Consider the following 25,972-nt stretch of genomic DNA (forward strand, 5'->3'; position numbering starts at 1 on the left):
GGTCAGTTGTTGGGTTGGGTATGTTGAGGAGCGCAGGTCCTTGATCCTGATTGCGCCGGACCGGGGCACAGCTGTGTGGTTCCCGGTCCTGATCCAGCTCTTGGTATCCCGTCATGGCCTGTTCCTTGGTCATTGCGGGCCCTCTCTCAAGCGCACGGGTTTCTGTGTTAGTTCCCTGTGCTGGGCCAGCTGCTGTTGGTTTGGCTGGTGAGAGGGTGAGTCTGGAGAGGATGGATCCTTCTGTGGTTGGTACCATCCGGAACGCACATGCTCCCTCCACTATCGCGGGTTACGCGGGTAGGTGGCGTATTTTCCAAGAGTGGTGTAAGGCCACCCTCTTGTGAAGTGTTTCCTGCTTGGCGTTCGACGCCTTAAGCCGGTGAAACGCTCTTTGGCTCCAAGCTGGGATCTTCAATTGGTCCTTGGTCGGTTGTCCTTGGCCCCGTTTGAGCCTCTTGAGCAAGCGCTGTTGGAACAGCTGTCGTTCAAGACTGCGTTCTTGCTGGCCATCACCTCCGCTAAACGTGTGGGTGAGCTTTGTGCTCTCTCGGTGCGGCCCGAGTGTCTGTCTATTCGTTCCGATAGCGGTGCCACTCTGCGGCCTAATCCAGCCTTCGTGCCAAGAAATATCCGGAGTTCTTTCCGTTCCAGGGATATTATGGTTCAGGCGTTTTCATCCGCCTCCTCACGCTAGTGAGTTGGAGGCGGGCCTTCACCTGTCATGTCCGGTCCGGGCTTGGGGATTTACCTCAGCCGTACTGAGGGCCTCAGGGCTATCGATCAGCTCTTTGTCTGTTACGGTGGCTCTCGTGCTGGTAAGGCACTGTCGAAACAGCGCCTGTCCCATTGGTTGTGCGAGGGCATTGCCCTTTGCTACACGTTGGCCCTGGGGGCGTCAGGGCGCACTCCACTCGTGGCGTGGCGGCCTCTGCCGCCCTACTGGGTGGGGCCTCGGTGGAGGACATCTGTGCTGCGGCTTCATGGTCCTCACCGGGTCCCTTCGTAAGGTTTTACCTCATGGACATGACCGGGGGTTCTGTCTCCCAGGCGGTTCTGAGGTCTGGGACCTCTGTTGCTTCCCGTCCTTTGTTGGGGTAGCAGGAGTGTGTGGGTGTAGGCTACAATGTGTTGTGTCACATGTGGTTCCGCCTGTGCTGTGCGTTCAAGAGGTTCTAGTTTCCTCTTGTTCGCACTCGGGTGGAGTTGACTGCCGCCCCCTCTTCATTAGGAAGGATGGGGTGACGGGACTCCCCTCCCCCCTGATGTGGGCTTTCGGGTCCTCAGGGGGTGCATTTGTCGGTCCTCGCGTCTGCTCTGTCTCTATATCTCGATGGCGAAGAGCAGGACGCGATTCGCAGTACGACTAATATAACGATAGGTTATGTATATAACCTAGTTATATGAGTACTGGCTGAGCGTCCTGCTCTTAGCCAGCCCTGAGGTCCCTTGGGGAAACTTTTCTTGGGAACCTTTTTTTTTAAGAGGAAGAGCGAGTGGTGACCACGCCTAGTGCTATATAGTACGTAGCACTAGGGCGGGGCCAGGCAGGTGCTGGGTGTATTGTTTTTTATTCGTTGATGGAGTACACTAGGTACTGGAGATGAGGTATATCTCGATAGCGAAGAGCAGGACGCTCAGCCAGTACTCATATAACTAGGTTATATACATAACCTATCGTTAGACTGATCTGGTCTCCATTAACCCAAATCATAAGATAAGATAAGATATTCCTTGATTGATCCCATTGGGGAAATTCATGAGTCTGTGTAGGAGGAGGCGGGGGGGGCATGATTGATTAAGTGAGGAATGGAGATAGATGGATGGATGGATGGATGGATGGATGGATGGATGGATGGATGGATGGATGGATGGATGGATGGATGGATGGATGGATGGATGGATGGATGGATGGATGGATGGATAGATAGAGTAAGCTAAGCTGTTGTGGCCGGGCCTGTTCGTTGAGTTGTCTAATTCATCTGTGTTGGCTATTCGCCGCTGAGGGCAGGTTATGAGTTAAAGGTACACTCCACCAAAAATAGAGCAGCTTTATAATGCCCATAATAATAATAATAATCCCAGATGTGTCATCATTCTGTTTGTTATCTGGTAGGTGTGTATGTGTGTACGGTGCAGGATACAGTCGCAGGACAGACTGCTGAGCAGAACGTCACGATAACTGTACTGGGTGAGTAAAACACTGATTCATTCTGTTGATGTATCTATAAGTAAACACAATCATTCATTCTGTTGATCTATCTACGAGTAAAAACAATGATTGATTCATTCTGTTGATCTATCTACGAGTAAAAACAATGATTGATTCATTCTGTTGATCTATCTATGAGTAAACACATTGATTCATTCTGTTGATCTATCTATGAGTAAACACAATGGACCACACCACATTGTTCAGTAACATTTCCGTAAGTGTCTTCTTATATCTTCTTATGAACTTTGTGAGAACCAACTAAGATCCCAGCCAGATTCATGAACAAGTGTTCTCAGCTGCACTCCCCCGAATGAAGAATGCCACTGATTCTTAAATGGAATGCACATTCTCGTACACCTCAATTTGCATACATAAATGCCCTGCCAGCTCCTTATAAGAGCATGCAACCACAGGACCATGTGCACACAGTATCCACAGGCAACACAAAAGCAATTTGCGACTGATCAAAATTAGATTGGAACAATTTATTGTCATTATACAGCACAAGTACAGTACAATGAAAATAAGTTTGGCATCTAACCAGAGTACATGTAACAGTAACGTGCAATAGTAAGATACAATGCACAGGTGATTCAACTGGGTATAAAATATATAAATTAGTACGACTGAGTTATAGTGCTAAATAGCACGATTGATCACTGATTATTGGATGGCATGGTTCAATTTACATGATTGATGTTCAAGTCCACATGCAAGTTCAAGGTTTTATTTTTCACATGCAACATCATACCAGTAACATGAGCAGTGGAAAGTTTCTCCACTGGCTCTTACAATGTGCACACTAAACAAGGACAAAAAAGATTATAACAATAGAGAACAAGAGGCAGCTGGGTGGTGAAGGTGAGAACACAGTATGCAGACCAGGAGGAAGGAACAGAGGCAGAGACGAGGGGTGATGCTTAAAGAAGGGAAGTTTACTGACTCAATCAAAATACAAAACAAACGAAAGGAACTAGTACTACTAAACAACGAAGGAAAACAAGAAAACGACAGGGGTAGACAGACATGAACTCACTAGACATGAACAGGGAAGGCAGGCACGACACGGGGAAAACGAGGAGACAATGAAGCCACAATGATCCCAACAAACCACAAGTAATAAATACAGACACTAATTAACACTGATTGCTAAAGGAAAACCCTTGGGGGAAGAAGGCACTAAAACTAATACAATAATCAACAACACCGGAACAAGGACTGAACTAATACAACACACAGGAGAAGAATACCAAACACAAAGAACAACCTAAACAGATAACACTTGTAATAAATAACCTAATTGTAACAACAGTATATTTCTAATGCAATCAGTGAGCATCTTCACCGACTGCATTAACTGCAGGTGAACACCAGATGGCGCTATAACACCACCATCAATCCCCTGTGTGGGACAGTAACTCCTATTGTCCCTACTGTCAATGTGGGGTTGCCTCTCCCAACCTTGTGCAGGTCTGGGAGTGTAACAGCTGGGGATTAGTCGGGCCCCGTTCTAGGACTGCCACGCGTTAACACTAGCACAGCCGACAAGGGGTCACATGACCCCTAGGCATTTTCAATAAATGTATCCTCGTCACTCGGTCGAGCTCCAGCTCTGTCACTCAATGACTTTTCCTAAAAGTACCCGTTTTATCTGGCTCGGTTTCTAAATTTTCTAAATGACTTCAGGAAAATGGAATTAGAACGTTATTTCATCTATTTCTGCTGAGCGACCACCTCCCTCCCTCATTGACCCTCCCTCCCTTTCACTCTCTCCCTCCATTTCTCTCTCTCCCTTTCTCTCCCCCCTCCATTTCTCTCCCTCCCTCCCTCTCTCTCTCTCCCTCTCTCTTTCTCCCTCTCTTTCCCTCTCTCTATACCTCCCTCTCCCTCCTTCTCACTTCCTCTCCCTCCCTCCTTTCCTCTCTCCCTCCTTCCCTCCCTGTCTCTCTCTACCTCCCTCCCTTTCTCCTTCTCCCTCCCTCCCTCCCTCCCTCCCTCCCTCCCTCATTGACCCTCCCTTCCTTCTCTCCCTCCCATCTCCATTCTAAAGGCTGCCGGGTCATCTGACCCGTTCCCGGCGGGAATTAGTGTCATTTTCTCCATGGCTGTGCTAGTGTTAAAAGATAGGAGTGTGTCACCTTGTTTGTAGAGCTATAACTATATTCTATATTATAGCTATGGATACAATACTATGGCCCATTTGACATCACCTATCTATCGTTCAATATGTGAAAAAGAATACAATTCTTCATCCATACGTTCCCGTGTTATACCATGGTGAATATAAGTATGGTTATAGCGTGGTCTGTTTTTGTTTCATTTCATTCATCTGTATTATGTTTCATCATGAATGCATGAAAGGGGGGGAGGGGTCATTTTTTTATGCTTTTATCGTCACCAACGGCATACGTTGTGGAGTAACGTTACACAGACATGTTGCGATCAAGGTGAAGACATAGTTGGATCAACGCAGGATTGATATCATATAGCCCTTACATTCAGTAGGATGTACCCCAAAAAGAATATTCCAATTATCTGATCACGAGTCCCAGTATTGGTGTCGATCGTGTTGTCAACATAATCCACCACACATCATGCATCGGGAGCATTTGCCGCTTCCCAATCCGATCGTTATAACCGCTCCATTTGCCCGACAACGAAAAGTGAGCCCAGTGACATTTGATCATTGCACAGGCCAAGATACAAGGTTTCAAACAGTGCTCGATACCGCTGTCTAGCTGGATGCGGCCGGTATTGCACTTTGGCGATCTCAGACTCATTCCCTATGGTAACACCAAGGTCCCTGGATGAATAATGAATACAAATATCGAAAAAAAGGAAAAAACTATCAAATAACGAGTATACTCGTTGTTGGCGTTCAAGCGTCGGCTCCCAATAACGAGTAAACTCGCTGTTGGCGGGGAATGAGTTAATACAAAATGGCAAATATATAGTCTACAATTAGGGATGCTCGATATAGGCTTTTTTACCGGCGATACCGATATACCGATATTGTCCAACTTTTAATTTCCGATACCGATATCAACCGATACCGATATATGCAGGGTTTCCCCCCCCCCCCCAAAAAACGGATAATTTCAGGTAATTAACATTACATATCTCTTGTTGTTAATTAACACAAAATTGTGCATACTTTTGACAATAAATTAAATCTGAATTTGTTCTTACTTGCTTGCCTGGGTAAATAAAGGTTATAGAAATATTAAAAAAAAATTAAAAATAAAAAATTGAAAACCGATACCGATATTTTCCGATATCACATTTTAATGCCAATATCGGCCGATAATATCGGTAGGCCGATAATATCGGACATCCCTATCTACAATACATGAAAGGAATGGGATGTGCTGAGAGCTGAATGTAGATGTGTCCATTCTATTCCACTATATGATATAATCACACATTTGAGTTTAGTTATTCACTGCAATTCGCAGTGTTTGTGAAGTGTTTTTATTTATTTTAGGACATCACAGTGCCTTGTGGAATCATGACTATAAATGTAAAACATAATTTTTGATGATACAAATATTCTTGTATTTATTATTATTATTTAAATCCGAGGATGTCTGTAGAATTGATGTGAAAGCAATCACCAATGATTTCTCACAAATTAAGCCGCACGGGATCTATCTAAATTCCTTGGTTTCTCTCCCTTCCAGAGTATGGCTATATAGACGTGGTCCCTGCCATCGGTACCAATGTCTCAGCTTCTCTCCATGAGACGGTGGAATTGGTCATCAAGATAGATGCCTACCCCGCCCCTACTGTGGTCTGGAGCAAACACAATACCACCATCACCTCAGATACCACGCCTACCGAGACCACACACATTCAAGACACCAGGTTTGTTTGTTTGTTTGTTTGTGTGTGTGTGTGTGTGTGTGTGTGTGTGTGTGTGTGTGTGTGTGTGTGTGTGTGTGTGTGTGTGTGTGTGTGTGTGTGTGTGTGTGTGTGTGTGTGTGTGTGCGTGCCTGCGTGCGTGCATGCGTGCGTGTGTGTGTGTGTGTGTGTGTGTGTGTGTGTGCGTGTGTGTGTGTGTGTGTGTGTGTGTCTCAGTTGGCCAATTCCTCTATGGCCAACTGAGAGGAGCAAAGCGGGCTGCTGGAGGCCAAAAGAGACGCTTTAAGGACTACACCAGGGACCTCCTAAAGTGTGCAAACATCACGCAGCTTGAAACTCTGGCACTCGACAGATCAGCCTGGCAAGTCACTTGTGCCACTGCAGTTTCCCAAATACACCAAACGAACCAAGACCGAAGATCTGAGAGGCGCACGCAACGACACCAGCGGGCGGCTGGCATCCCCCAGGTATCTGGCTTCCCTTGCGCCATCTGTGGACGGGTGTGCGGCTCAAGGATAGGACTCAACGCCCACGAGAAGTGGCACCAGCGGGAGCGTCGCTAACCTCTGGCCACCTCAGACCCACTCCTATCCGAGCTCCGGGAGGGTCATCAAGGAGAAGCCGCATATTCTCGGTCCTCGCTCCACAATGGTGGAACGAACTTCCCACCACAGTCAGGGCAGCCGAAACCCGACCAATCTTTCACCGTCAACTAAAAACACACTTCTTCAATCAATATCTGAAACACTAACCTTCTTACTGTCTTATACTATCATGCACTCTTCCTACTATACTAATATGTCTCTACTACTATGCACTCAACACTGCAACACCCAAGTTTCAGCACTGTTTGATGATCATTGTTACTCAGCTGTAAGAGTTGTACCCTTCCTTCTGACTTGTCGTACAGAACTTGTAAGCCGCTTTGGATAAAAGTGTCAGCTAAATGACAAAATGTAAATGTAAATGTAAAACATAGCGTTAGGTAACAAAAAATCTCACTCAGTGGTCATTTGCCTTCTCTGTCCTGCTGGTTGCACACACAGCAGCAAAGACACCACCAGTCACTGTTTGCTCTTGGCGGTTGTCTGTCTGCATGGTCCCTGTTCCGGCCATGTCTTGGTGCTCGGCTAATGGCATACAGCAGCAGCTTCGTCCTTACTCTGACTCCAATAATAAATACGGATATTGGATTCTACCAATACACTGTCAAATGTATCTATGGCCATAAAATCCTCTGCACTAATGTTTTGGGATGCCATTTTCACTGTTGAAAACAAAGCTAGTTTATTATATGGTCCATAGAGGCCCCCCCCCCGTGCGTGATTCACGTCACTCTCCTGATAGACATCTACCTCCAAGCCTGAGCGCATAGACTTAACGCTCACAGTGGTGGGCATCACTGCACCCAATGTATCGTCGCAGCCAATGTAAATGTATCAAGCAAATAAATGTAGCCTATTCTCCACTTGCACAACCTAAAAGTAGGCACTTCCGGCTGACTTCCGGTTGCCAATGGTACTTCCTGTCCCATCCAAATACATTGGTTTTAGCTACTTTTCTCCCCTTATTTAAACAACTTTGTCGTCACAGAGAGGCAATGAAACGTTTGTATTATTATAGTATAGAATGTATTTAATAAGCAAACGTTTGTCAGCAGGGTTTTTGGGCTGTATTTCATGTAAAAAAGTTCACTGTTAGTTTACTTGCTCACGCTAATTAAGGCTATTGCTGGCTAACAGAAGCTAGCGCAAGAAACGACGCCGCAAAGTATTGTTTATAGTGCATTTCTTGCCACTTTATAGCATTTGTACATTTGTATGACAGTCTATAATGCTCCCGTGAGGTTTTTCCGGACGTTTTGGTAATGATTTTCACTATAAAATCATATTTCTAAATGACAGGAAGTTGATGAAAACTGTCCGGAATAGCTTTGAGCTAACGATCTTTGCCGATGCATTCCATTCTAAACGTAACGTTAGTTGTTCAAAACATTACCCGTCTATATAATTTGTTCCTCAACATTAGCTAACTGTAGCAGGCTGCAGCTTGCTGGATAACGTTAGCTTCTAACTGTAGCAGGCTGCAGCTTGCTGGCTAACGTTAGCTTCTAACTGTAGCAGGCTGCAGCTTGCTGGCTAACGTTAGCTTCTAACTGTAGCAAGCTGCAGCTTGCTGACTAACGTTAGCTTCTAACTGTAGCATGCTGCAGTTAGTTTACAAAACATTACCCGTTTATATAACGTTGAGGAACAAATTATATAGACGGGTAATGTTTTGAACAACTAACGTTACGTTTAGAATGGAATGTATCGGCAAAGATCGTTAGCTCAAAGCTATTCCGGACAGTTTTCATCAACTTCCTGTCATTTAGAAATATGATTTTATAGTGAAAATCATTACCAAAACGTCCGGAAAAACCTCACGGGAGCATTATAGACTGTCATACAAATGTACAAATGCTATAAGGTGGCAAGAAATGCACTATAAACAATACTTTGCGGCGTCGTTTCTTGCAATGCATCGGCAAAGATCGTTAGCTCAAAGCTATTCCGGACAGTTTTCATCAACTTCCTGTCATTTAGAAATATGATTTTATAGTGAAAATCATTACCAAAACGTCCGGAAAAACAACCTCACGGGAGCATTATAGACTGTCATACAAATGTACAAATGCTATAAGGTGGCAAGAAATGCACTATAAACAATACTTTGCGGCGTCGTTTCTTGCAATGCATCGGCAAAGATCGTTAGCTCAAAGCTATTCCGGACAGTTTTCATCAACTTCCTGTCATTTAGAAATATGATTTTATAGTGAAAATCATTACCAAAACGTCCGGAAAAACCTCACGGGAGCATTATAGACTGTCATACAAATGTACAAATGCTATAAGGTGGCAAGAAATGCAATATAAACAATACTTTGCGGCGTCGTTTCTTGCGCTAGTTTCTGTTAGCCAGCATTAGCCTTAATTAGGGTGAGCAAGTAAACTAACAGTGAACGTTTTTACATGAAATACAGCCCAAAAACCCTGCTGACAAACGTTTGCTTATTAAATACATTCTATACTATAATAATACAAACGTTTCATTGCCTCTCTGTGACGACAAAGTTGTTTAAATAAGGGGAGAAAAGTAGCTAAAACCAATGTATTTGGATGGGACAGGAAGTACCATTGGCAACCGGAAGTCAGCCGGAATTGCCTACTTTCAGGTTGTGCAAGTGGAGAATTAGGGTCTTCAAGTATGATGTCTGGGGGCGCGGTTTTCTAGCGCTCGAAGCAAGCTCAGTGCGCCACTGTGTCACTCATCAGTCGTCAGACAGAAAATAATGCTTGGAGGAGCCAGGAGTATTTTCATTTCAGATAGCTTAGCTAGGCTATACTCGGTCGTTTAGCTGGTTCGGTAATAAGAAGTGTATTCTCAGGAGTCTGAGAGATAATCACGAGATACTGTACATTCAGACAGTGTTGGATCTAACTAAATGGATTTATATGGACACTTTTTATCATGGAAAGTTCAAGCCCGGACCACAAAACAACAACAAGTGAGTCTATTACAATATTATGTACTGTTCTTTTTTTATATTTTCTTTTTTTATAATTTTTTAAACATACACATACACATAAACATAACAACATAAAATTAGATATACAAGCATTAATTAACAGTACACATCCAATGAAATCACCATTTAAAAAAATTTAGCATACGAGATATACACCTAATACTTGCTATCTAATACCCTACATACATATGCTCTCGCTCGCTCCCCCCCCCCCCCCCGGACCCCCACTTGGATAATCCATCCATTATCATTCACTCCTAACCAGGCACTACTATTCATATGCTAGCTTTTATTCTCTCCACCACTTCTAACCACATTGCAATTTTGGTTTCACTGACACCTAGAGTTCTTGCTGTAGATATTTCTAGATAAATCACGTCGAGATATGTAAGAACCCAAACCTTCCGACACATTTTTTCCGGTTGAAACCATCTTGATGCTATCAGCTTTTTAGCCGCTGTGATACCAGATAAAACTAATCTCTTTAGCTGTATAGGGACTGAAACTCAAAAACATCATTCAACAGCAATACAGAGGGGTGTACAGGTATATTCAGAATTAAGAAATTTGATAATTGCTGGGACTCTTCTTTCCAGAATATCTTAACTGGTGGGCAATCCCAGTACATGTGCATAAATGTACCCTCATTCCCATTTGTACATAAGGAGCATCTGGAGTCTTGTTTAAGTCCCATTCTGTTCAATCTTATAGGAGTCAGGTATGTCCTATGAATATAGTTGAGATTAATTTGTTGATGGTCCGGGTTTACGTGACGCAAGTCGAACGTTTGCCCAGGCTTCTTGCCAATCAAAATTTATTTCCAGGTCTGGTATATCCCTCCTCCAGACTGAGTCTAGGGGGAGGATTCCATATGATCCGATACAAAACCTCTCGATGTTTCTCTTTCATAGAGGAATTTGTGGTAACTGTGGTGTTCAATTGGTATCCTTAATGGGACTCCATGAGCCTTCAAACATACCAATAACTGTGCGTAAAAATAATATGTGGAACTGGTGAGATTAAATTTTTTATGTAGGTCTTCATATCTACAAAAACCCAGTTTGTTGAAAACATCTCCTAATGTGTGTATGCCCTGCTTTTCCCATTTAGGGTATCTTATAGGTCGTTTTCCAATCAGGAGTGCATTGTTATTGAATAGGGGAGTATGACTATGCCATTTATGTGGGTTAGAATATTTTTTTTGTGTTTCACGCCATATCCGGATCGCATGAGTAATAATGGGGCCAAATTTCAATTCGCATTGCTTAATTGATAATTTGGTGTATACTATGTCCTGCAGTCTATGTGGTGCTACTATATTTACTTCTAAATTTCTCCAGGATACTGATGCTTGGGAATCAAACCAGGTTGTCAGTGGTCTTAAAGTGTACGCCTTAAAATAGTGGTAGAAATCTGGAAATGCCATACCTCCGTCGGCTTTGTTTCTCTGTGCGGTGGATATTTTTATATGTGGAGGTTTGTTATTCCAAATAAATGTGTATGCGGTAGAGTGTAATTCTTTCCAGTAACCATCTGGAGGGGGTAACGGTAGCATTGAGCTAATGAAGTTGATTCTAGGTACATCCATCTTAACTATTGATACCCGTGCCTGTACTGAGTTTTTAAGTTTTGACCACCTGTCAAAGTCGTATTTGATCTTATCTTGGATTTTTATGTAATTGTACTTCACCGTTTGGCTTATAGTAGGGAATACTTCAACTCCCAAACATCTGAAGTGTTTAACCATTGGTATTTCTTCTGGAAGGAATATATTTTTTGCAGGGGCATTAAGTGGAAGAAAAGCCGACTTTGGCCAATTTATCCTAAATCCCGATAGATTGCCAAAGTCATCAATCAACTTGAGAAGATGAGGCATTGAGGTGTTAGGGTTTTGCATGAACAGTATTACGTCGTCCGCATATAAACAAATTTTATGTTGTCTGCCCTTGATTGTGATTGGTTCTATGGATTGGGATTGTCTTATATATTGTGCTAAAGGCTCTAATGATAAATCGAATAGTCCGGGACTAAGAGGGCAACCCTGTCTAGAAGAGCGTGATACCGGAAAGATTTCGGAGGTGATTATACCTGTTGTAATCATGGCCGATGGGTCTTTGTATAATACTTTAATCATATCAATGAATCCTTTTCCTAACCCCATCCTTTCTAATACTGCCCATAGATAGGACCATTCCAACCTATCAAAAGCTTTCATCGCATCCAGGGACAGCATTGCCTTAGGTGTGGTGTCGTCCTTGCTGGCATCTAGTACATGTAGTAACCGTCTTATATTATCCGTGCTCAAGCGGCCTCTTATGAAGCCAGTCTGATCAGGATGAATTAAAGACGTCATGTGTTTTTGAAGTCTGATGGCTAATACCTTGGAGTACAGCTTGATATCGGTTCCGAGGAGGCTTAAGGGTCTATAACTACCGCAATCGGTGGGGTCTTTGTCTTTTTTAAGGAGGACTGTTATGAGTGCAATATTGTCGTTCTTATGGAAGTTCCCCTCCTTGATTGAATATAAAATCATATTAAGTAATAGGGGTCCAATTACGTCCCAACATGAGAGGTACATTTCTGGTGGGATACCGTCTCTTCCAGGGGCCCTGCCACTTTGCATTTCAGATATGGCCTCCCTAAGTCCATCTAGTGTGATGGGTGTTTCTAACTGTTTAGCGTCATCCTCGGATAGTTTAGGGAGGTTAATTTGATTAAGATATGTCAATTTTCTTTTGATCGAAGGTCGTTTCTGATTTATACAAGTTGGAATAGAACTCTTTGAATGTCTCGTTGATTTTTTTAGGGTCTGTAACAAGTCCTTGTTGTGCTTTAATAGTAGTTATATCTGCAAATTTTGCGTTGACTCTTAACCGCATAGCTAGTAGGTGACTTGGTTTAGAACCCTGAAAGTAGTGCTGTTGTCTTGTGCTACGCATTTGTACTTCAGATAGTTGTTTATAAATGGCATTAATCTCTTTTTTTAACACATTAATTTGAGTTTCCAGTCGAACCGAGTAGTTGTATTGTAAAGAGGAAAATAACGTAGAGTAAAGCGTTTCCAGCTCTGCCAGTTTTGAGCAACGATTCTTGCGTATTTTGGAGGAAAAGTACCCAGTAAATTCTTGATCAATCCCTTTACCGACATCAATAATATTCTGGGGTCCTGTACCGATTTAGCATTCTCCACTAGAAATACAGAAAGAGCTTCTTTGAGTTGTGTAATGAATTCCTTGTTATTCAGCAATATCGAGTTAAATCGCCATCTTGGGGCTCGGGATGACAGTATACCAAATTATCCTTTTAGGAGTAAATAACAGTGATCTGATCTGTGCATTGGGTACCATTTCCACGTCATAGTTATCAAATAGTCTCGGGGATGCAAAAACATAATCTATTCTGGAAAGTGTGTTATGTCTTGCAGATCGACAAGAGTACTTCCGGGTCGTGGGGTTGAGTGATTGCCATAGATCATTTACACCTGTATTCTTCGACCAATCCTTTAACGCATTAGATGACTTTTTCTGTTCGTTGGAAAAGGTGGGATAAGATTTATCCATCCCAGGATCCCAAATGGCATTAAAATCCGCACCAATTATAAATTAGTATTCAGGAAGGTTTAACATTGTTCTGGTAAGTGTAGTGTAGAAGTTAGCTTCGTACAAATTTGGGGCATATACCACTACCAACGCTATTTTCCTATTCCTGTATACAATTTTAGCTATGGTTATCCGACCATCTGCATCAGACCATATTCCCTTCAATTCAATATTCAACTTCCGTTTCACGACTATAGCAACTCCACGGGTTCTCGTTCCAAAGGAAGAGTGACTAATGTTATGGTATATGTTGTCCGCTAACGTAGCTTTGTCTTCCACCAAAATGTGCGTTTCGCTTAGAAGAGCCACGTCAACCTGTTTGTTTTTCATCAGTGTGAGCACGCTTTTGCGTTTATGTTGATTATTTATTCCCCCAGTATTCCAGATCATTATATTCAAACTAGCCATAATCTATACATGTTGTTGTGTAGTTGTTGGTAATGCTTCTGGAGTGCGAATCCACAATGGATATACATCCAACTATTGAGGTCCCGTTGAGAGCCGAGCTTAAAAACATACATATATACAAATAAACCCCTAAATCCCCCTCCCTCAGAGAGTCGTACAGGACTGTGTTCCATAGACACAACCTTCGCGTATAACTCCCTCCCTTAAACCACCGGATTGCCCAAAGTGAGCCTTTTAACCTTAACTTTCCTATGCTAATTGCCATAGGATCTAAAACTTTCATTCTAATTTAATAGAATGTCACTCGTGGTCTAGCGCCTTCCCATTAATGTAATAAAAATAATGTGAAAAATGAAAAATATACCTCCATTGGCATATTTATTTGAACCTTCTACTAACATGTATACGTTGGAACCTTCAGAAAAAAGAGAAAAAGAAAAGAGAGAAAAAACAAAAAAAAATGATTTTTAGAACTAAATTATGTAAATCCCTAAAGCAATGGAGCAATTGCTTAAAATATTAAAATAACTTTGTCAGGCTTATACCTTTAGATGAGGATGAGGTTTTTAAATCCTTGTATGCAGTTCGTCCCCCGACAAGTGTGGGCATTAAACCGTTGTGAGGGTTTATTGAACTTCAATATCTGGTTCATGTGCATATACATATCGGATGTTATTGTTCACTGGCCTTCATTGTAGGAGTACAGTGTATTCTAGATAGTTAGCCATCGATCTTGATTTGTATACACTGATGTTATGTTCCAGAATATTCTTCCTGTCCAAGAGTTATGTCATTCCTGTGTTTTCCAGTATATTCCAGTATGACCCTGAACTATCGAAAGAAGAATCCAGAATGTTCCAGAGTGTTCCAAAATGTCAACATTAGATTATTGCCTGCACAAAAACCAGACATCTATAAATATAGTGCCTATCGTTTCGTATTAAACTCTTTGTACCTCAATGTTGCCAACAGGCTTATTTGCTGCCGCTTTTGTAGTTGAGCCATGGCAAAGTCATCCAAATAAAAATAATAAGAAAAAAAAGAAAAATAAGAAAAAGAGATGAATAAGCTTGTCATTTGAGACGGGCCTATGGTGCGTCCTCATGTTGTGTTTGCTTCATGTATTCTTCGGCGTCTTCAGGCGAGCGTAACCCGAATCTTTTCCCATTTTCCCCCACAATGGAGAGAGACGCTGGGTAGTGAAGGCTGGGATTGAGTTTCCTCCTGTAGAGTTTGTGCAACACTTCTTTGTAAGGGGCTCGTCGGATTATAGCCTCCCTGCATAAATATTCGTAGAACTACACTGGTTTATCTTTATATTTCAGTTTCCCCCATTGATTACGTGCCTCTCTGATGATCGTGTCTCTTATTTCTGTTTTACGCATAGTAGCAATGATAACTCTGGCCTTGTTGCCGTTGGGGTCCCGGTAGGGCTGGGCGATATGACGATATTATATAAATATCGGGTACAGTTCATTAACGATACACTTTTTAAACGTATCGTGGATATCGTGTCCACACGTTGAAACTTTTGAACAGCGCCGCCCCACACACACACTACTGCATCAAAGTTACTACTTATGATAACAAAGGCATTCGTTTTGTGGCATTAACGTTATATAGTTACACGTTCAATAACATCAGCATATTTACATAGCAACGTCCGAGGTCGACCTAGATATAGCAAGATATAGTCGTTCATATCTCAGCCCGTGCTGACTCAGTTGTGCCCATTCTGCGGTCTGTTAATAAAGTTTTCAATCAGACAGATGTATGGAAAGGCTTTTATTATAACATCCGTTGCAGTAAAATCATTATGCCTCCAGTCGTTTAGTCATCCTGCGGAGCTAAAAGCTAAACGTCGGCCGCGGGGAGCTACCGCTACCATTGTTGTTGTCATTGAGCTCTCCAATGGCGGAAGTAAAGAATTAATACGCGCTTGCCGATTGGTGCTAAGAACAGCAGGGCGGGTGCAAGCGGTGTGACGTAATTGGCAGACTCGACTGTCAATCAAAATGATTCTGTTTGCCGTCTGAATGAATGAAAACGTTATTAACAGATTGCAGCATGGGTACAATACAGTACAGCTCAATACAACAACAGTGGACTGGAGGATGCAGACCAGAGAAAGACTTTCGTCTTGTTTACATCAGGGTCCCCCATTTTCAATTCATCATATTTCATATCTAAATCATATAATATCTCATTGCTAAATATATGCAATATATAATCTAATAATCCAATAATCTAAATCTAATATATAATATAAAAATGCTAAATGCATGGGTATTTTATTTTGTCTTTAATGTTAGCTTGCAAACTCAAATACTGTCTTGGTAAGCCTCATAATGAATTGTTTGGGGAAAAAAAGAAAAACATTGTGATCGCCGAAAGGTAAAAAAATATCGTGATATCATATTTAGGCCATATCCCCCAGCCCTAGGTCCCGGGTACCGATTCTATTACAATGATCCACTAACGGCACTGTGGGGAGGATTTCTTTACCTAGAATTTCAGCTAACACTGTTGGAAATGTGTCGTCTGTGCATTTGACTGATTCATCCAATCCCACAATACGGATATTAAATCTACGATAGTGACGTTCGGACTCGAGCAGCCTCTCCATTGATTTCTCTTCGTTGTCTTGTATCTTCTTCAAAAGCACTTTGTCCCCCTGTTGTATCTCCTCTGCTAGCTCCATGAATCCTTCGTGAAAAGCCTTCTTGCTCTCCTCGACTTTCAATGTAAATTCGATCACAGTGTTTTCCACTGCAGTAATACGCTCGGATTGATTTGCGGCCGCTGTTTTAACCTCTTCGAATTTAGCATCGATGTATAATTTGAAAGCGTCAGCCTTGGCATCCGCCTTGACGTCCGCTTTATCCATCAGATCCTTTATCGCCTTGGCGTCCGCTTTATCCATCAGATCCTTTATCAGATTGGTCAGAGACTTGAAATCAGGTGGTGTATTCTCCATGCCTGTATCGGTTGAGGTTGTAGGAGCGTTGGAAGGAGCGGCGGTATTGTCGGATATTTTCTTCTCAATCTCCACTGCTATCCCTTTCACGAAGCTCGTCTCCGCCGGGACCATTATGTTGTCGTCTGCTATCTCCCTCCCGGGGCAAGTCGTCACCGGGACCGTTATAATGTCCGCTGCTGTCTCCCCAACGGAGCAAGTCAACACCGGTGTCGTTATATTGTCCGCTGCTGTATCCCTCGTTGAGCGTGTCACAGCCGGGGCCGTTGTATTGTCTCCTCCGTGTCTCTTTCCAGGATCTTTCTCTTTCTTTGGTCCCATGTTGAATCTTTCTTTCTGTTGATATAGTTAGTAGAAGGTCTTATTTAATATATACGATGAGGTTTAAACACATTAGTGTTGTACAAATAAGGTTTTGAAGCGAAATTGACATTAACGGGAGCAGAGCGTTGACCAAACGTGTCCGCTACATCTTGTTCTCAAACCGGAAGTATGTAGTAAATATGTACTGTTCTGTAGTTACTGAAACTGATTGAATATGGCAAGATTCAATAGGTTTATTTGTCACATGCATACACAAGACATACAGTGAAATGAGGTGGGCCATGCCAGCTTTGTAGATAATAAATCTAAGCGATATCTCTCTCTCTCTCTCTCTCTCTCTCTCTCTCTCTCTCTCTCTCTCTCTCTCTCTCTCTCTCTCTCTCTCTCTCTCTCTCTCTCTCACACAACACAGTATGCACGGCGTGCGCCGTTATGACTTATGGCATAAGTGAAATGTATAGGAACAACTCACCAAAATGTACTATTGCACAACTGATTAAAAAAATAATCTACGAAGGGGGGGGGGGGGGGGGGGGGGGGGGGGGGTGGAGAGACCGCCCCCCTTCATCCCCCCCTCCCCCCGCACCCTTCTATACGTAGCACCGGCCGCCACTGGTTACAGGCACAGAAACAGCCCATTGGGAACAGGATTGAAACAGAGAGGTATAGAGGCTGCTAGAATGGGAACAGGACTGAACAGAGAGGTATAGAGGCTGCTAGAATGAGAACAGGACTGAAACAGAGAGGTATAGAGGCTGCTAGAATGGGAACAGACTGAAACAGAGAGGTATCGAGGCTGCTAGAATGCATAATTGTGTTTTTTCAGCAGAAACTTCAAATACATGTATTTACGTTACTGTAGCTGAGGGGTACAATTCCCTGACTGTATTGTTAGATATGATATTTAATACCACTACCTCATGTACTTTAACTTCTGGCCACCCAGTACAAGATATAAGTATGATGAACACTTTCCCACCTGATGAAACGAACCAACACAAATGTACCAAATCGATATTTAATACAGCAAAAGGTGTATACAACATTCACTTAATTACATTTATGATTTGAAATATTGAATATGCACTTTTATGGCAAATGAGTATTCGTAGGTAAATCAACATGAATGTCCAATCTCTGGTTGCGCAGGGAGTAAGTATACAACCTGGAATATTTAGGAACGATAGCGATGGTACTTAGATGATTATAGCTGGATACACTAAGGGGGGGGGGGGGTCCCGCTGGTTGTAAGACAGAGGAGGGGGGGTTAGAGAAGCCGCTGGCGGTATCCCATCTGGCCGACGGTGTCTTGGGAGAATCCAAAGTCTGGACACAGTGCCCATAGAACCTCGGGCCGCAGACGAATACAGCTGGACCTCTGTGGAACGGTATCTGCCGGTCCACAACGGAGAGACGTGGTGCGACCTCACGTGTAGAGCCGCGCCTCACCTGGAGTCCTCTCCGGGGGGTAATTCCAACACTCGACAGTGTTGGCCTTTATCCATGGAATAATCAAAGCACACAAAGCATAATCCAAGAGCCGTGAAGGCTCGCCGTCGTCGGGTAGAGTAATCCACTATACAGGTCCAGTCGCTCTTGACCCGGAGCTTCTCGGATGCAATCACCACTAGGGGTCTGACCAGCTGGATAAGCGTCCAGATAACGTCAGGAACGATGGGGGTGCTGATAACTGTAGAACTCGAACCGAACATGCACCAACATAAATAGACTATTATTAGCTTAATAGAATACGTCCAACTCGACGGTATGGTGCCCCCCCCCTCCCCCCCCCCCCCATCTCTGCTGCAGACAGTGGAGTCCGCAAGGTCAAGTCGGGAGTACACAGCGTTCCGAGGATGGTGGAGCCTCCAAGGCCAGGCTTGGCTGAAGGAGATAAGAATGGCATGCGGCCCCCCCACCCCCAATCCCTACCCCATCCCCCTCCCACGTGTATGCCCGGCGCCTATCTCACTTGTTGGTGACGGCAGCCGATTAGTATGCATGCTGGAGGGGGGGAGCCAAAGAAGACTGTCTCGTCACCAAGTCCCATCACCCAGCTGACAGCATTGTAGTCAGAGCCATGATCCCCGCCCCTTCCGGTGCTGCAACGGCGGTTCTGGACAATCTCTCTCCTTCCTCCCTCCCGCTTGGCGCAACGACACCCCGGTGTTGCTGCAGCAGACAATCGCATACGTGTCTCAGACATACTGTAGTCGACATGTGTCAACAAATGTACATGCCTGTTTGAATTTATGTTGTGCCGTTGTTACTGTAAAAATGTAATGATTGTGATATGATGAAAATAAAGTTAAGGTTATTATATGATGATTGTTTATGAGACGATGAGCTGCATGTGTATGTCACTGGAATTTCCCTGTGAGGGATCAATAAAAGATATCCTTATCCTTATCCTTATCCTTACATGCAGGGGAGAACAGAACAGTTATACACAAGGATATGACGAGACAAGAAACACCTGGGCTGATTACAGATGGATACACCTGGGAGGGAAATGACAGGGAACTACAAGACCAGGACAGGGAACTACAACCAGACATTACACATCACACTGGGAACACCTGATCAGGGTACAAACACACCCCACACGTAACAACATGGTTAGGGGACCTCAATAACTTGTTGAAAATGACTAAAATATGTCTCTTTTAAGTGTTTTTGTTTGATTTGCCGGTTGATTGGTTGATTGGTTAATAGATAGATTGATTGATTGATTGGTTGATTGATGAGTTTATTTTTCTCCCAGGTACCTCAGTACTCTCACTCTGGTAAGAGTGCGTATGGATCAGAGAGGTGTCTACACAGCAATGATTACCAACGAGGATGATGTCAGAGAGCTCACCTTCCATCTACAAGTCACAGGTGATAGAATAGTACTCTGGAAAAAAGTATATACTGATATAATAGTACTCTGGTAAAAGTATACCCTGATAAAATAGTACTCATGTTAAGGTATACACTGATAGAATAGTACTCTGGAAAAAAGTATATACTGATAGAATAGTACTCTGGTAAAAGTATACCCTGATAGAATAGTACTCAGGTAAAGGTATACACTATGACTGATAGAATAGTACTCTGGTAAAATTATATACTGATGGAATAGTATAGTACTCAGGTATACACTATACACTGATAGAATAGTACTCTGGTAAAATTATATACTGGTGGAATAGTACTCTGGTAAAGGTATTGAAGGAAATCACTGGTTTTCACTTGAATTATGACAGGCATATTATGTAAAGTACATGTTATGTCCTGTTATGCTACGTGTAGGTTGTGAGACACTAGCAGTTACACTGTAGGCTACTGTGCCTTTAAGAGAGGGCCGTGTGTAGCGCTCGATTAAGGGTTGTGTGTGGTAACGTAAGAGTCAGTCCAATAAAGTTATGAAACTACACGGTTGTGTGTTCATTGTCTCAACATAACAATTGGCGAACGAGGATGGCTGATTTCGTTTTACCACCGCCACCACCATTTCTACCTGTTCCCGGTGACCCAGCTGTTCCATGGGTTAGACCAGGGGTCAGCAACCTTTACTATCAAAAGAGCCACTTTTCCCCCGTCCCACAAAATAAAATGCTCAGGGAGCCGCACAACCTATTTACCCTTAAAATGAAGGTAACACAGTGTATAACGTTTTATATATACCCAAGCATACCCCACATTTAGCATAAAACGCCTGACAATTGCATACCCAAAGTAATTAGCGATTTATTATACTTTATACTTATAGCACACAGTTTGTTGCATTAATGGGATTATAAAGCAACAACATTTTTTTTTTTACTTTTTAATTGCTGTTTTTACCTGTTATAAGTAACAAAGGAAAACCTCAAACTCTTATGAAGAGGAGAAAAAATACTGGCTGTGTAGACCTATTTTTTAATAAAACACAGAAGAGGAGACAAAACACTGGTGTCTGTAGACCGACTTTGAAATAAAACCCTGAACTATTCAGGTATATTTGAGTCCTTCCCTTATTTGTGGAACATTTATAAAATAAAAAGTAGTCCACTTTGAAAAAAGACTACCATCTGTAGACCTACTTTTAAATAAAACCCTGAACTATGCAGCTCTATTAGAGTCCTTCCCTTATTTGTGGAAAATCTATAAAATAAAAAGTAAATTTTTCGTTGTTCGCAAATTTCGCACCACATATCAGGCATACAGGTAAGCCTTTTGTTGACTAAATATCTTAGTTGATGAAATATTTTTTCATTTCAGTGTCACAGTATGACATCGATCTCCAAAATAAGAGAAAAAAAAAAAAAGTAAAAAAAGAATTACATTTTTTTATTAAATTTTTTTTGGGCCAGGTAGCCGCAGCTGATTGGCTAAAGAGCCGCATGCAGCCTCGAGGCCGCAGGTTGCCGACCCCTGGGTTAGACTAACCAAGATCTACTTTTAAATTTACCACCTAGCCGAGAGCTACCAGCCAAAATTGTATATTGTAAGCCGTCATTTGAGGCTTTATAAAAGCAGCATAATGAACACAAATCTGTCAGTGCCGAGTCCGACCTCATCTTAAATAACAAACAGCATTGCTTGTTGTAGTTAACAAGGAGAGGCAGAGTTGATTTTGCAAAAAAAAAATAAAAAATGTATAATCGAATTTTATTAATCAAGATCTACTTGAAATCAGCCTGCGATCTACCTGGGCACCCGTTAGATGGCTAACGTCATTTGAGGACTATTTATTGGCGTTGGGACAGGAGGATCTGGCAGAAGCTAGGAAGTGCGCACTTCTGCGACATTGCCTCGGACAGGAGGAGCAACGGATTTTTGCTACGCTTACATTAGCCGACGATCAGTACTCTACTGCTACCGAGGCTTTGAGGTCGCATTTTAGCTCGGGAAGAAGCCGTCGGATGTACCGTTTTGACTTCCGCCAGAGAGCACAGAGGTCTGGTGAGTCTGTTTCGCAATATGTGTCGGCCTTGCGGGAGCTAACCAAGCATTGTGATTTCGGGGGCTTGGAGGATGGACTCATAGTCGACCAGCTGATTGAAAGAACATTGTGTGCTCAACTGAGGGAGAGACTGTTATTAGAGCCGGACTCCATGACACTAGCTGATGCAGTAGTGAATGGAAAACAGTTGGAGACAGCTATCTCTGAGGCGCACAAGTTCTCCCGCGCGGTGCATGAGCCTGTGACGTCACCTCCACCCGGAATTCAGAACGTGTCCCAGGAGACATCTGGCGCAGACAGTGACAGCTTCGATGTGCAGAGACTGGCAGACAGGGCGCCGAGGGAGAATGGACAAAAGCGTTGTGGTAACTGTGGCTCCCCTAAGCATGCAACCAGGGACCTGTCCTGCCCTGCTCTAGGCAAGCGCTTCCGTAACTGCAACAGGGTGTCGCTCTCCTCCTGATCACGCACAGTCTGGGGCTGTTCCCATCAATACAGTACAAAGCCCACAGGCCTCATTCAGTCATTGCACATGTCGTGTGGGTGGGGCCTCCATACCACTCCTCGTGGACACAAGGGGCTAAAGTGTCGCTCCTGAATAGGTCCACTTATGACCGGCTATTCAGTCACGTGCCGTTGACTACAGCAGCAAACGCCCTATCGGGGTATGGCCACGCCCCGATCACCACTTTAGGGGTAGCCTGCCTACCTGTGGAGTACAAAAAGAGACGCATCCCTGACACCGAGTTCTACATCACGCGGAGAGGGGCTAACACCATGGGGCTAGACCTGTTTCATGCTCTGGACTTCACATTGACCGACGCTGGGGGTCTACGCGTCCTGCAGGTCACCGCATCCTGGCCTGACCATCACCCGACACTGTTCAAAGGCCTGGGCTGTATGACTGGATTTGTGCACCAGCCCTCTGTGGACACGTCTGTCCGATAAGGCTGAGCCCGAACGTTCGAACGTTTGAACGTTCGTTCGTTACGCTGACATTCGGACTTTAATTAATGGGTTCGAACGTTCGGTGAAAAAAAAATAAAGCAGGCGCGCAACGGTGAGGCGATGTGAAGCGGCGCGTCCCCCGAGGCGCTCGGCTCAACCAGTATGGTCTCTGCCGGGCTGTTGCTGGATACTCAACCAGAGCTCTAGTCTCAACCAATGCAATAGAACAATTTTGATTGAATGACAGGCGATTCTGCCAATTACGTCACACCGCTTGCACCCGCCTCTGCTGTTACCACCAATCGGCAAGCGTTTATAATTTTTTTACTTCCGGCAATGCCGCCATTGATCTGCTTGCGAGAAGCATTAACGTAGCGTTAGCTCCCCGCCGAGGAAGTAAAAGTCGTAACAAGGTTTCCATAGGTGAACCTGCGGAAGGATCATTAATGAATACCAGCCTTTTTCGGCCACGGAGCGCGAGCTTCATGGCGGGAGGTGGTTGCGTTGGAAACAACTCTGGCCGAGGGCGGACGGGCGGCAGGCGTGTTGGGAGCCCGGCGGGACCCCCGCGCCGGTGTCTCTCTGTCTCTCTGCCATCCCCCTTTCCGAGGTAGACGGTGGACGGGTCTGTTGAGGAGCCAAGGCGCGCGCCTCTCCCCTTCCCGTCGACCAAGAGTGAATACCTGTTATTGAACGTGTAACACTAACTATATAACGTTAATGCCACAAAACGAATGCCTTTGTTTATCTAGCCCCTTACGTGACTGCGGTGTCCAAGGGCTATTGTTTATCATAAGTAGTAACTTTGATGCAGTAGCTTGTTTATTTTCTTCTGAGTGCTTTGTTTAATTACATGTTTACATGAACAGCCACCACTGTAAACAACATGTTTTTCACCAATAGACTATGCAATGCCGCCCTCCGTAGGATCTATAATAATACAATAAAAAATAAAAATAATAATTATTAAAAAAATGAAAAAAAAATTAATTAAAAAAATAATTTAACAAAAAAATGTAAAAAAAAAAACGAACGTTCGAACGTTCGTTCGATAAACCCTGGCGAACGTTCGAACCCTAAAAACAGGGTTCGGGGACAGCCTTACTGTCCGACCCGTCATTCAGCCGCTGCGGTGCATTCCCTTGGCCCTCCGTGATGCGGTGGAGGAGGAGATTCATCATCTGGTGAAGGAGGACGTCATAGAACCGATCAACGCCTCGCCCTGGGTGTCCAACCTGGTGATAGCCAAGAAACGGGGGGGCGGACTGCGTCTCTGCGTCGATTTGACAGACGTAAACAAAGCCAACATCCCTGACAAGTATCCCCTCCCCACAGCGGAGGAGCTGACTAGCCATTTCCATGGCTCCACGATTTTCAGTAAAATGGATTTACGTCACGGCTACCTGCAGGTTCCCCTGGCACCGGGCAGTATGGACCTCACAGCGTTTGTCACACATGTGGGGGTTTTCAGGTACAAGCGCATGGCTTTTGGCCTGTCATCAACCCCAAGCTGTTTTCAGAAAATAATGTCGCTCATTTTGGCTGGCATCCAGGGGGTCAGCATTTACTTGGATGATGTGGTGGTGCACGCGCCCACCGCTGCACTCCACAACGCTCGCCTGGAGCAGGTCTTCCAGCGCTTCAAGCAACACGGGGTCACACTCAACGCGGAGAAGTGTATATTTGGAGCTACTGAGGTCGAGTTCCTGGGGTTCAGGCTCTCCAGGGAGGGTATCACCCCGATCATGTCCCACACAGAAGCAATCCTGTCCCTGCCAGACCCGCAGTCACCGTCCAAGCTGTCTTCCTTTCTGGGCATGGCTGCCTACTACCTCCGGTTCATGCCACACTATTCTGACTCGACGGCCCCTCTGCGCCAGCTGTTACGCAAGGATGCTGTATGGGACTGGACCCCGGCCTGCCGGGAGGCTGTGCGCGTCATCAAACAGCAGCTCATGTCCCCGCCAACACTGGCGCATTTCAGCCTGACCGCGGGAGGGGTAGAGCGTCCAGTAGCGTTTGCCTCTCGGGCCCTCACACCAGCCGAGCAGAAATACTCGGTGGGGGAAAGGGAACTCGCCTGTCTGTGGGCCTGCGAACGCTGGCATGTCTACCTGTATCGCAGGGCGTTCACCATTCGCACAGATCATCAGTCTCTGACAGCGCTGCTGGCGACCCGAGGGGCGGGGCACAAGCCTATGAGGCTGAATCAGTACAACTTCGGACTCGAGTTTATGCCGGGGCGTTCTAACACAGTAGCTGACCTTCTTTCAAGAGCCGTCTCTACAACAAATGAGGCGGGTGAGGCGAGTCCTGAACCGGAGGACGACGTGGACTGGGTCCACATGCTGCATGGACCGCTCAGCGCAGTAGTCACACTGGCTGAGCTGCAGCAGGCTGCGGCTGAAGATGAGACATTTGCAAATCTCCGTGCCCATATCCAGGACGGCTGGCCAGCCACGGTGGAGGACGAGCTCTCCTGCTGGGGGGAGGTGTGCCGCGCTATTATACCAGAGGTGCTGAGGGCCAGGGTATTGCACATGGCGCACGACGGCCACCTGGGGGTGGTTAAGTTGAAACAATGCTGCAGAGACACAGTGTGGCCAACCGGCTACAGCACCCCTCACCCCGACCCCGTGGCCGTCCGCGCCGTGGGAGCACATTCAGGTTGACCTATGCGGAGAGCTTCATGGGGCCCGGGCACATGCCCGCTACCTGATGGTCGTGCACGACCTACACTCAAAGTGGCCAGAAGCCATCGAACTCAGCTCCATCACCACACAGAGCATCACCGACAACCTCGTCAAGCTGTTTGGGCGCTGGGGCCTGCCCAGTGTCATCACCACAGACAATGGGCCTCAATTCATTTCGGCAGAGTTCTCGGAGTTCCTGTCACTGAGGTCCATCAGGCACATCAGGACGTCGGTCTACCATCCTGACAGTAAGGGCGGCGTTGAACGCCTAAACAAATCTCTGAAGAATGGAATCCGAGCCTGCCTGGAGGAGGGGAAAACCTTCAGCGCTGCACTCACTCAAACTCTCCTGACCATCCGGGCATCCAAGCACTCCACCACAGGGGTCTCTCCGGCTCTGCTCATGATTGGGCGAGAAATGAAACAACCACTAGACTGCTTGAGAGCTGAAC

The 25,972-nt window shown here is 44.6% G+C and overlaps 1 protein-coding gene across 2 annotated transcripts in view; it reads left to right on the forward strand.

Annotated features, from left to right (window-relative positions):
• The window catches only part of LOC311246376 (platelet-derived growth factor receptor beta-like), a 129,760-nt gene that overhangs the window by 28,936 nt on the left and 74,852 nt on the right, over positions 1 to 25,972 (forward strand). For both annotated transcript variants that reach the window (XM_084336537.1, XM_084336538.1), the window contains exons 9-11: positions 2,114 to 2,188; positions 5,893 to 6,076; positions 19,714 to 19,829. In XM_084336537.1, the coding sequence (XP_084192663.1) occupies positions 2,114 to 2,188; positions 5,893 to 6,076; positions 19,714 to 19,829 (375 nt within the window). The remainder of the gene's footprint in view (positions 1 to 2,113; positions 2,189 to 5,892; positions 6,077 to 19,713; positions 19,830 to 25,972) is intronic.

The sequence above is a fragment of the Notolepis coatsorum genome (genome assembly GCF_963971535.1).
Source record: "Notolepis coatsorum genome assembly, chromosome: 19".
Taxonomy (NCBI): domain Eukaryota; kingdom Metazoa; phylum Chordata; class Actinopteri; order Aulopiformes; family Paralepididae; genus Notolepis; species Notolepis coatsorum.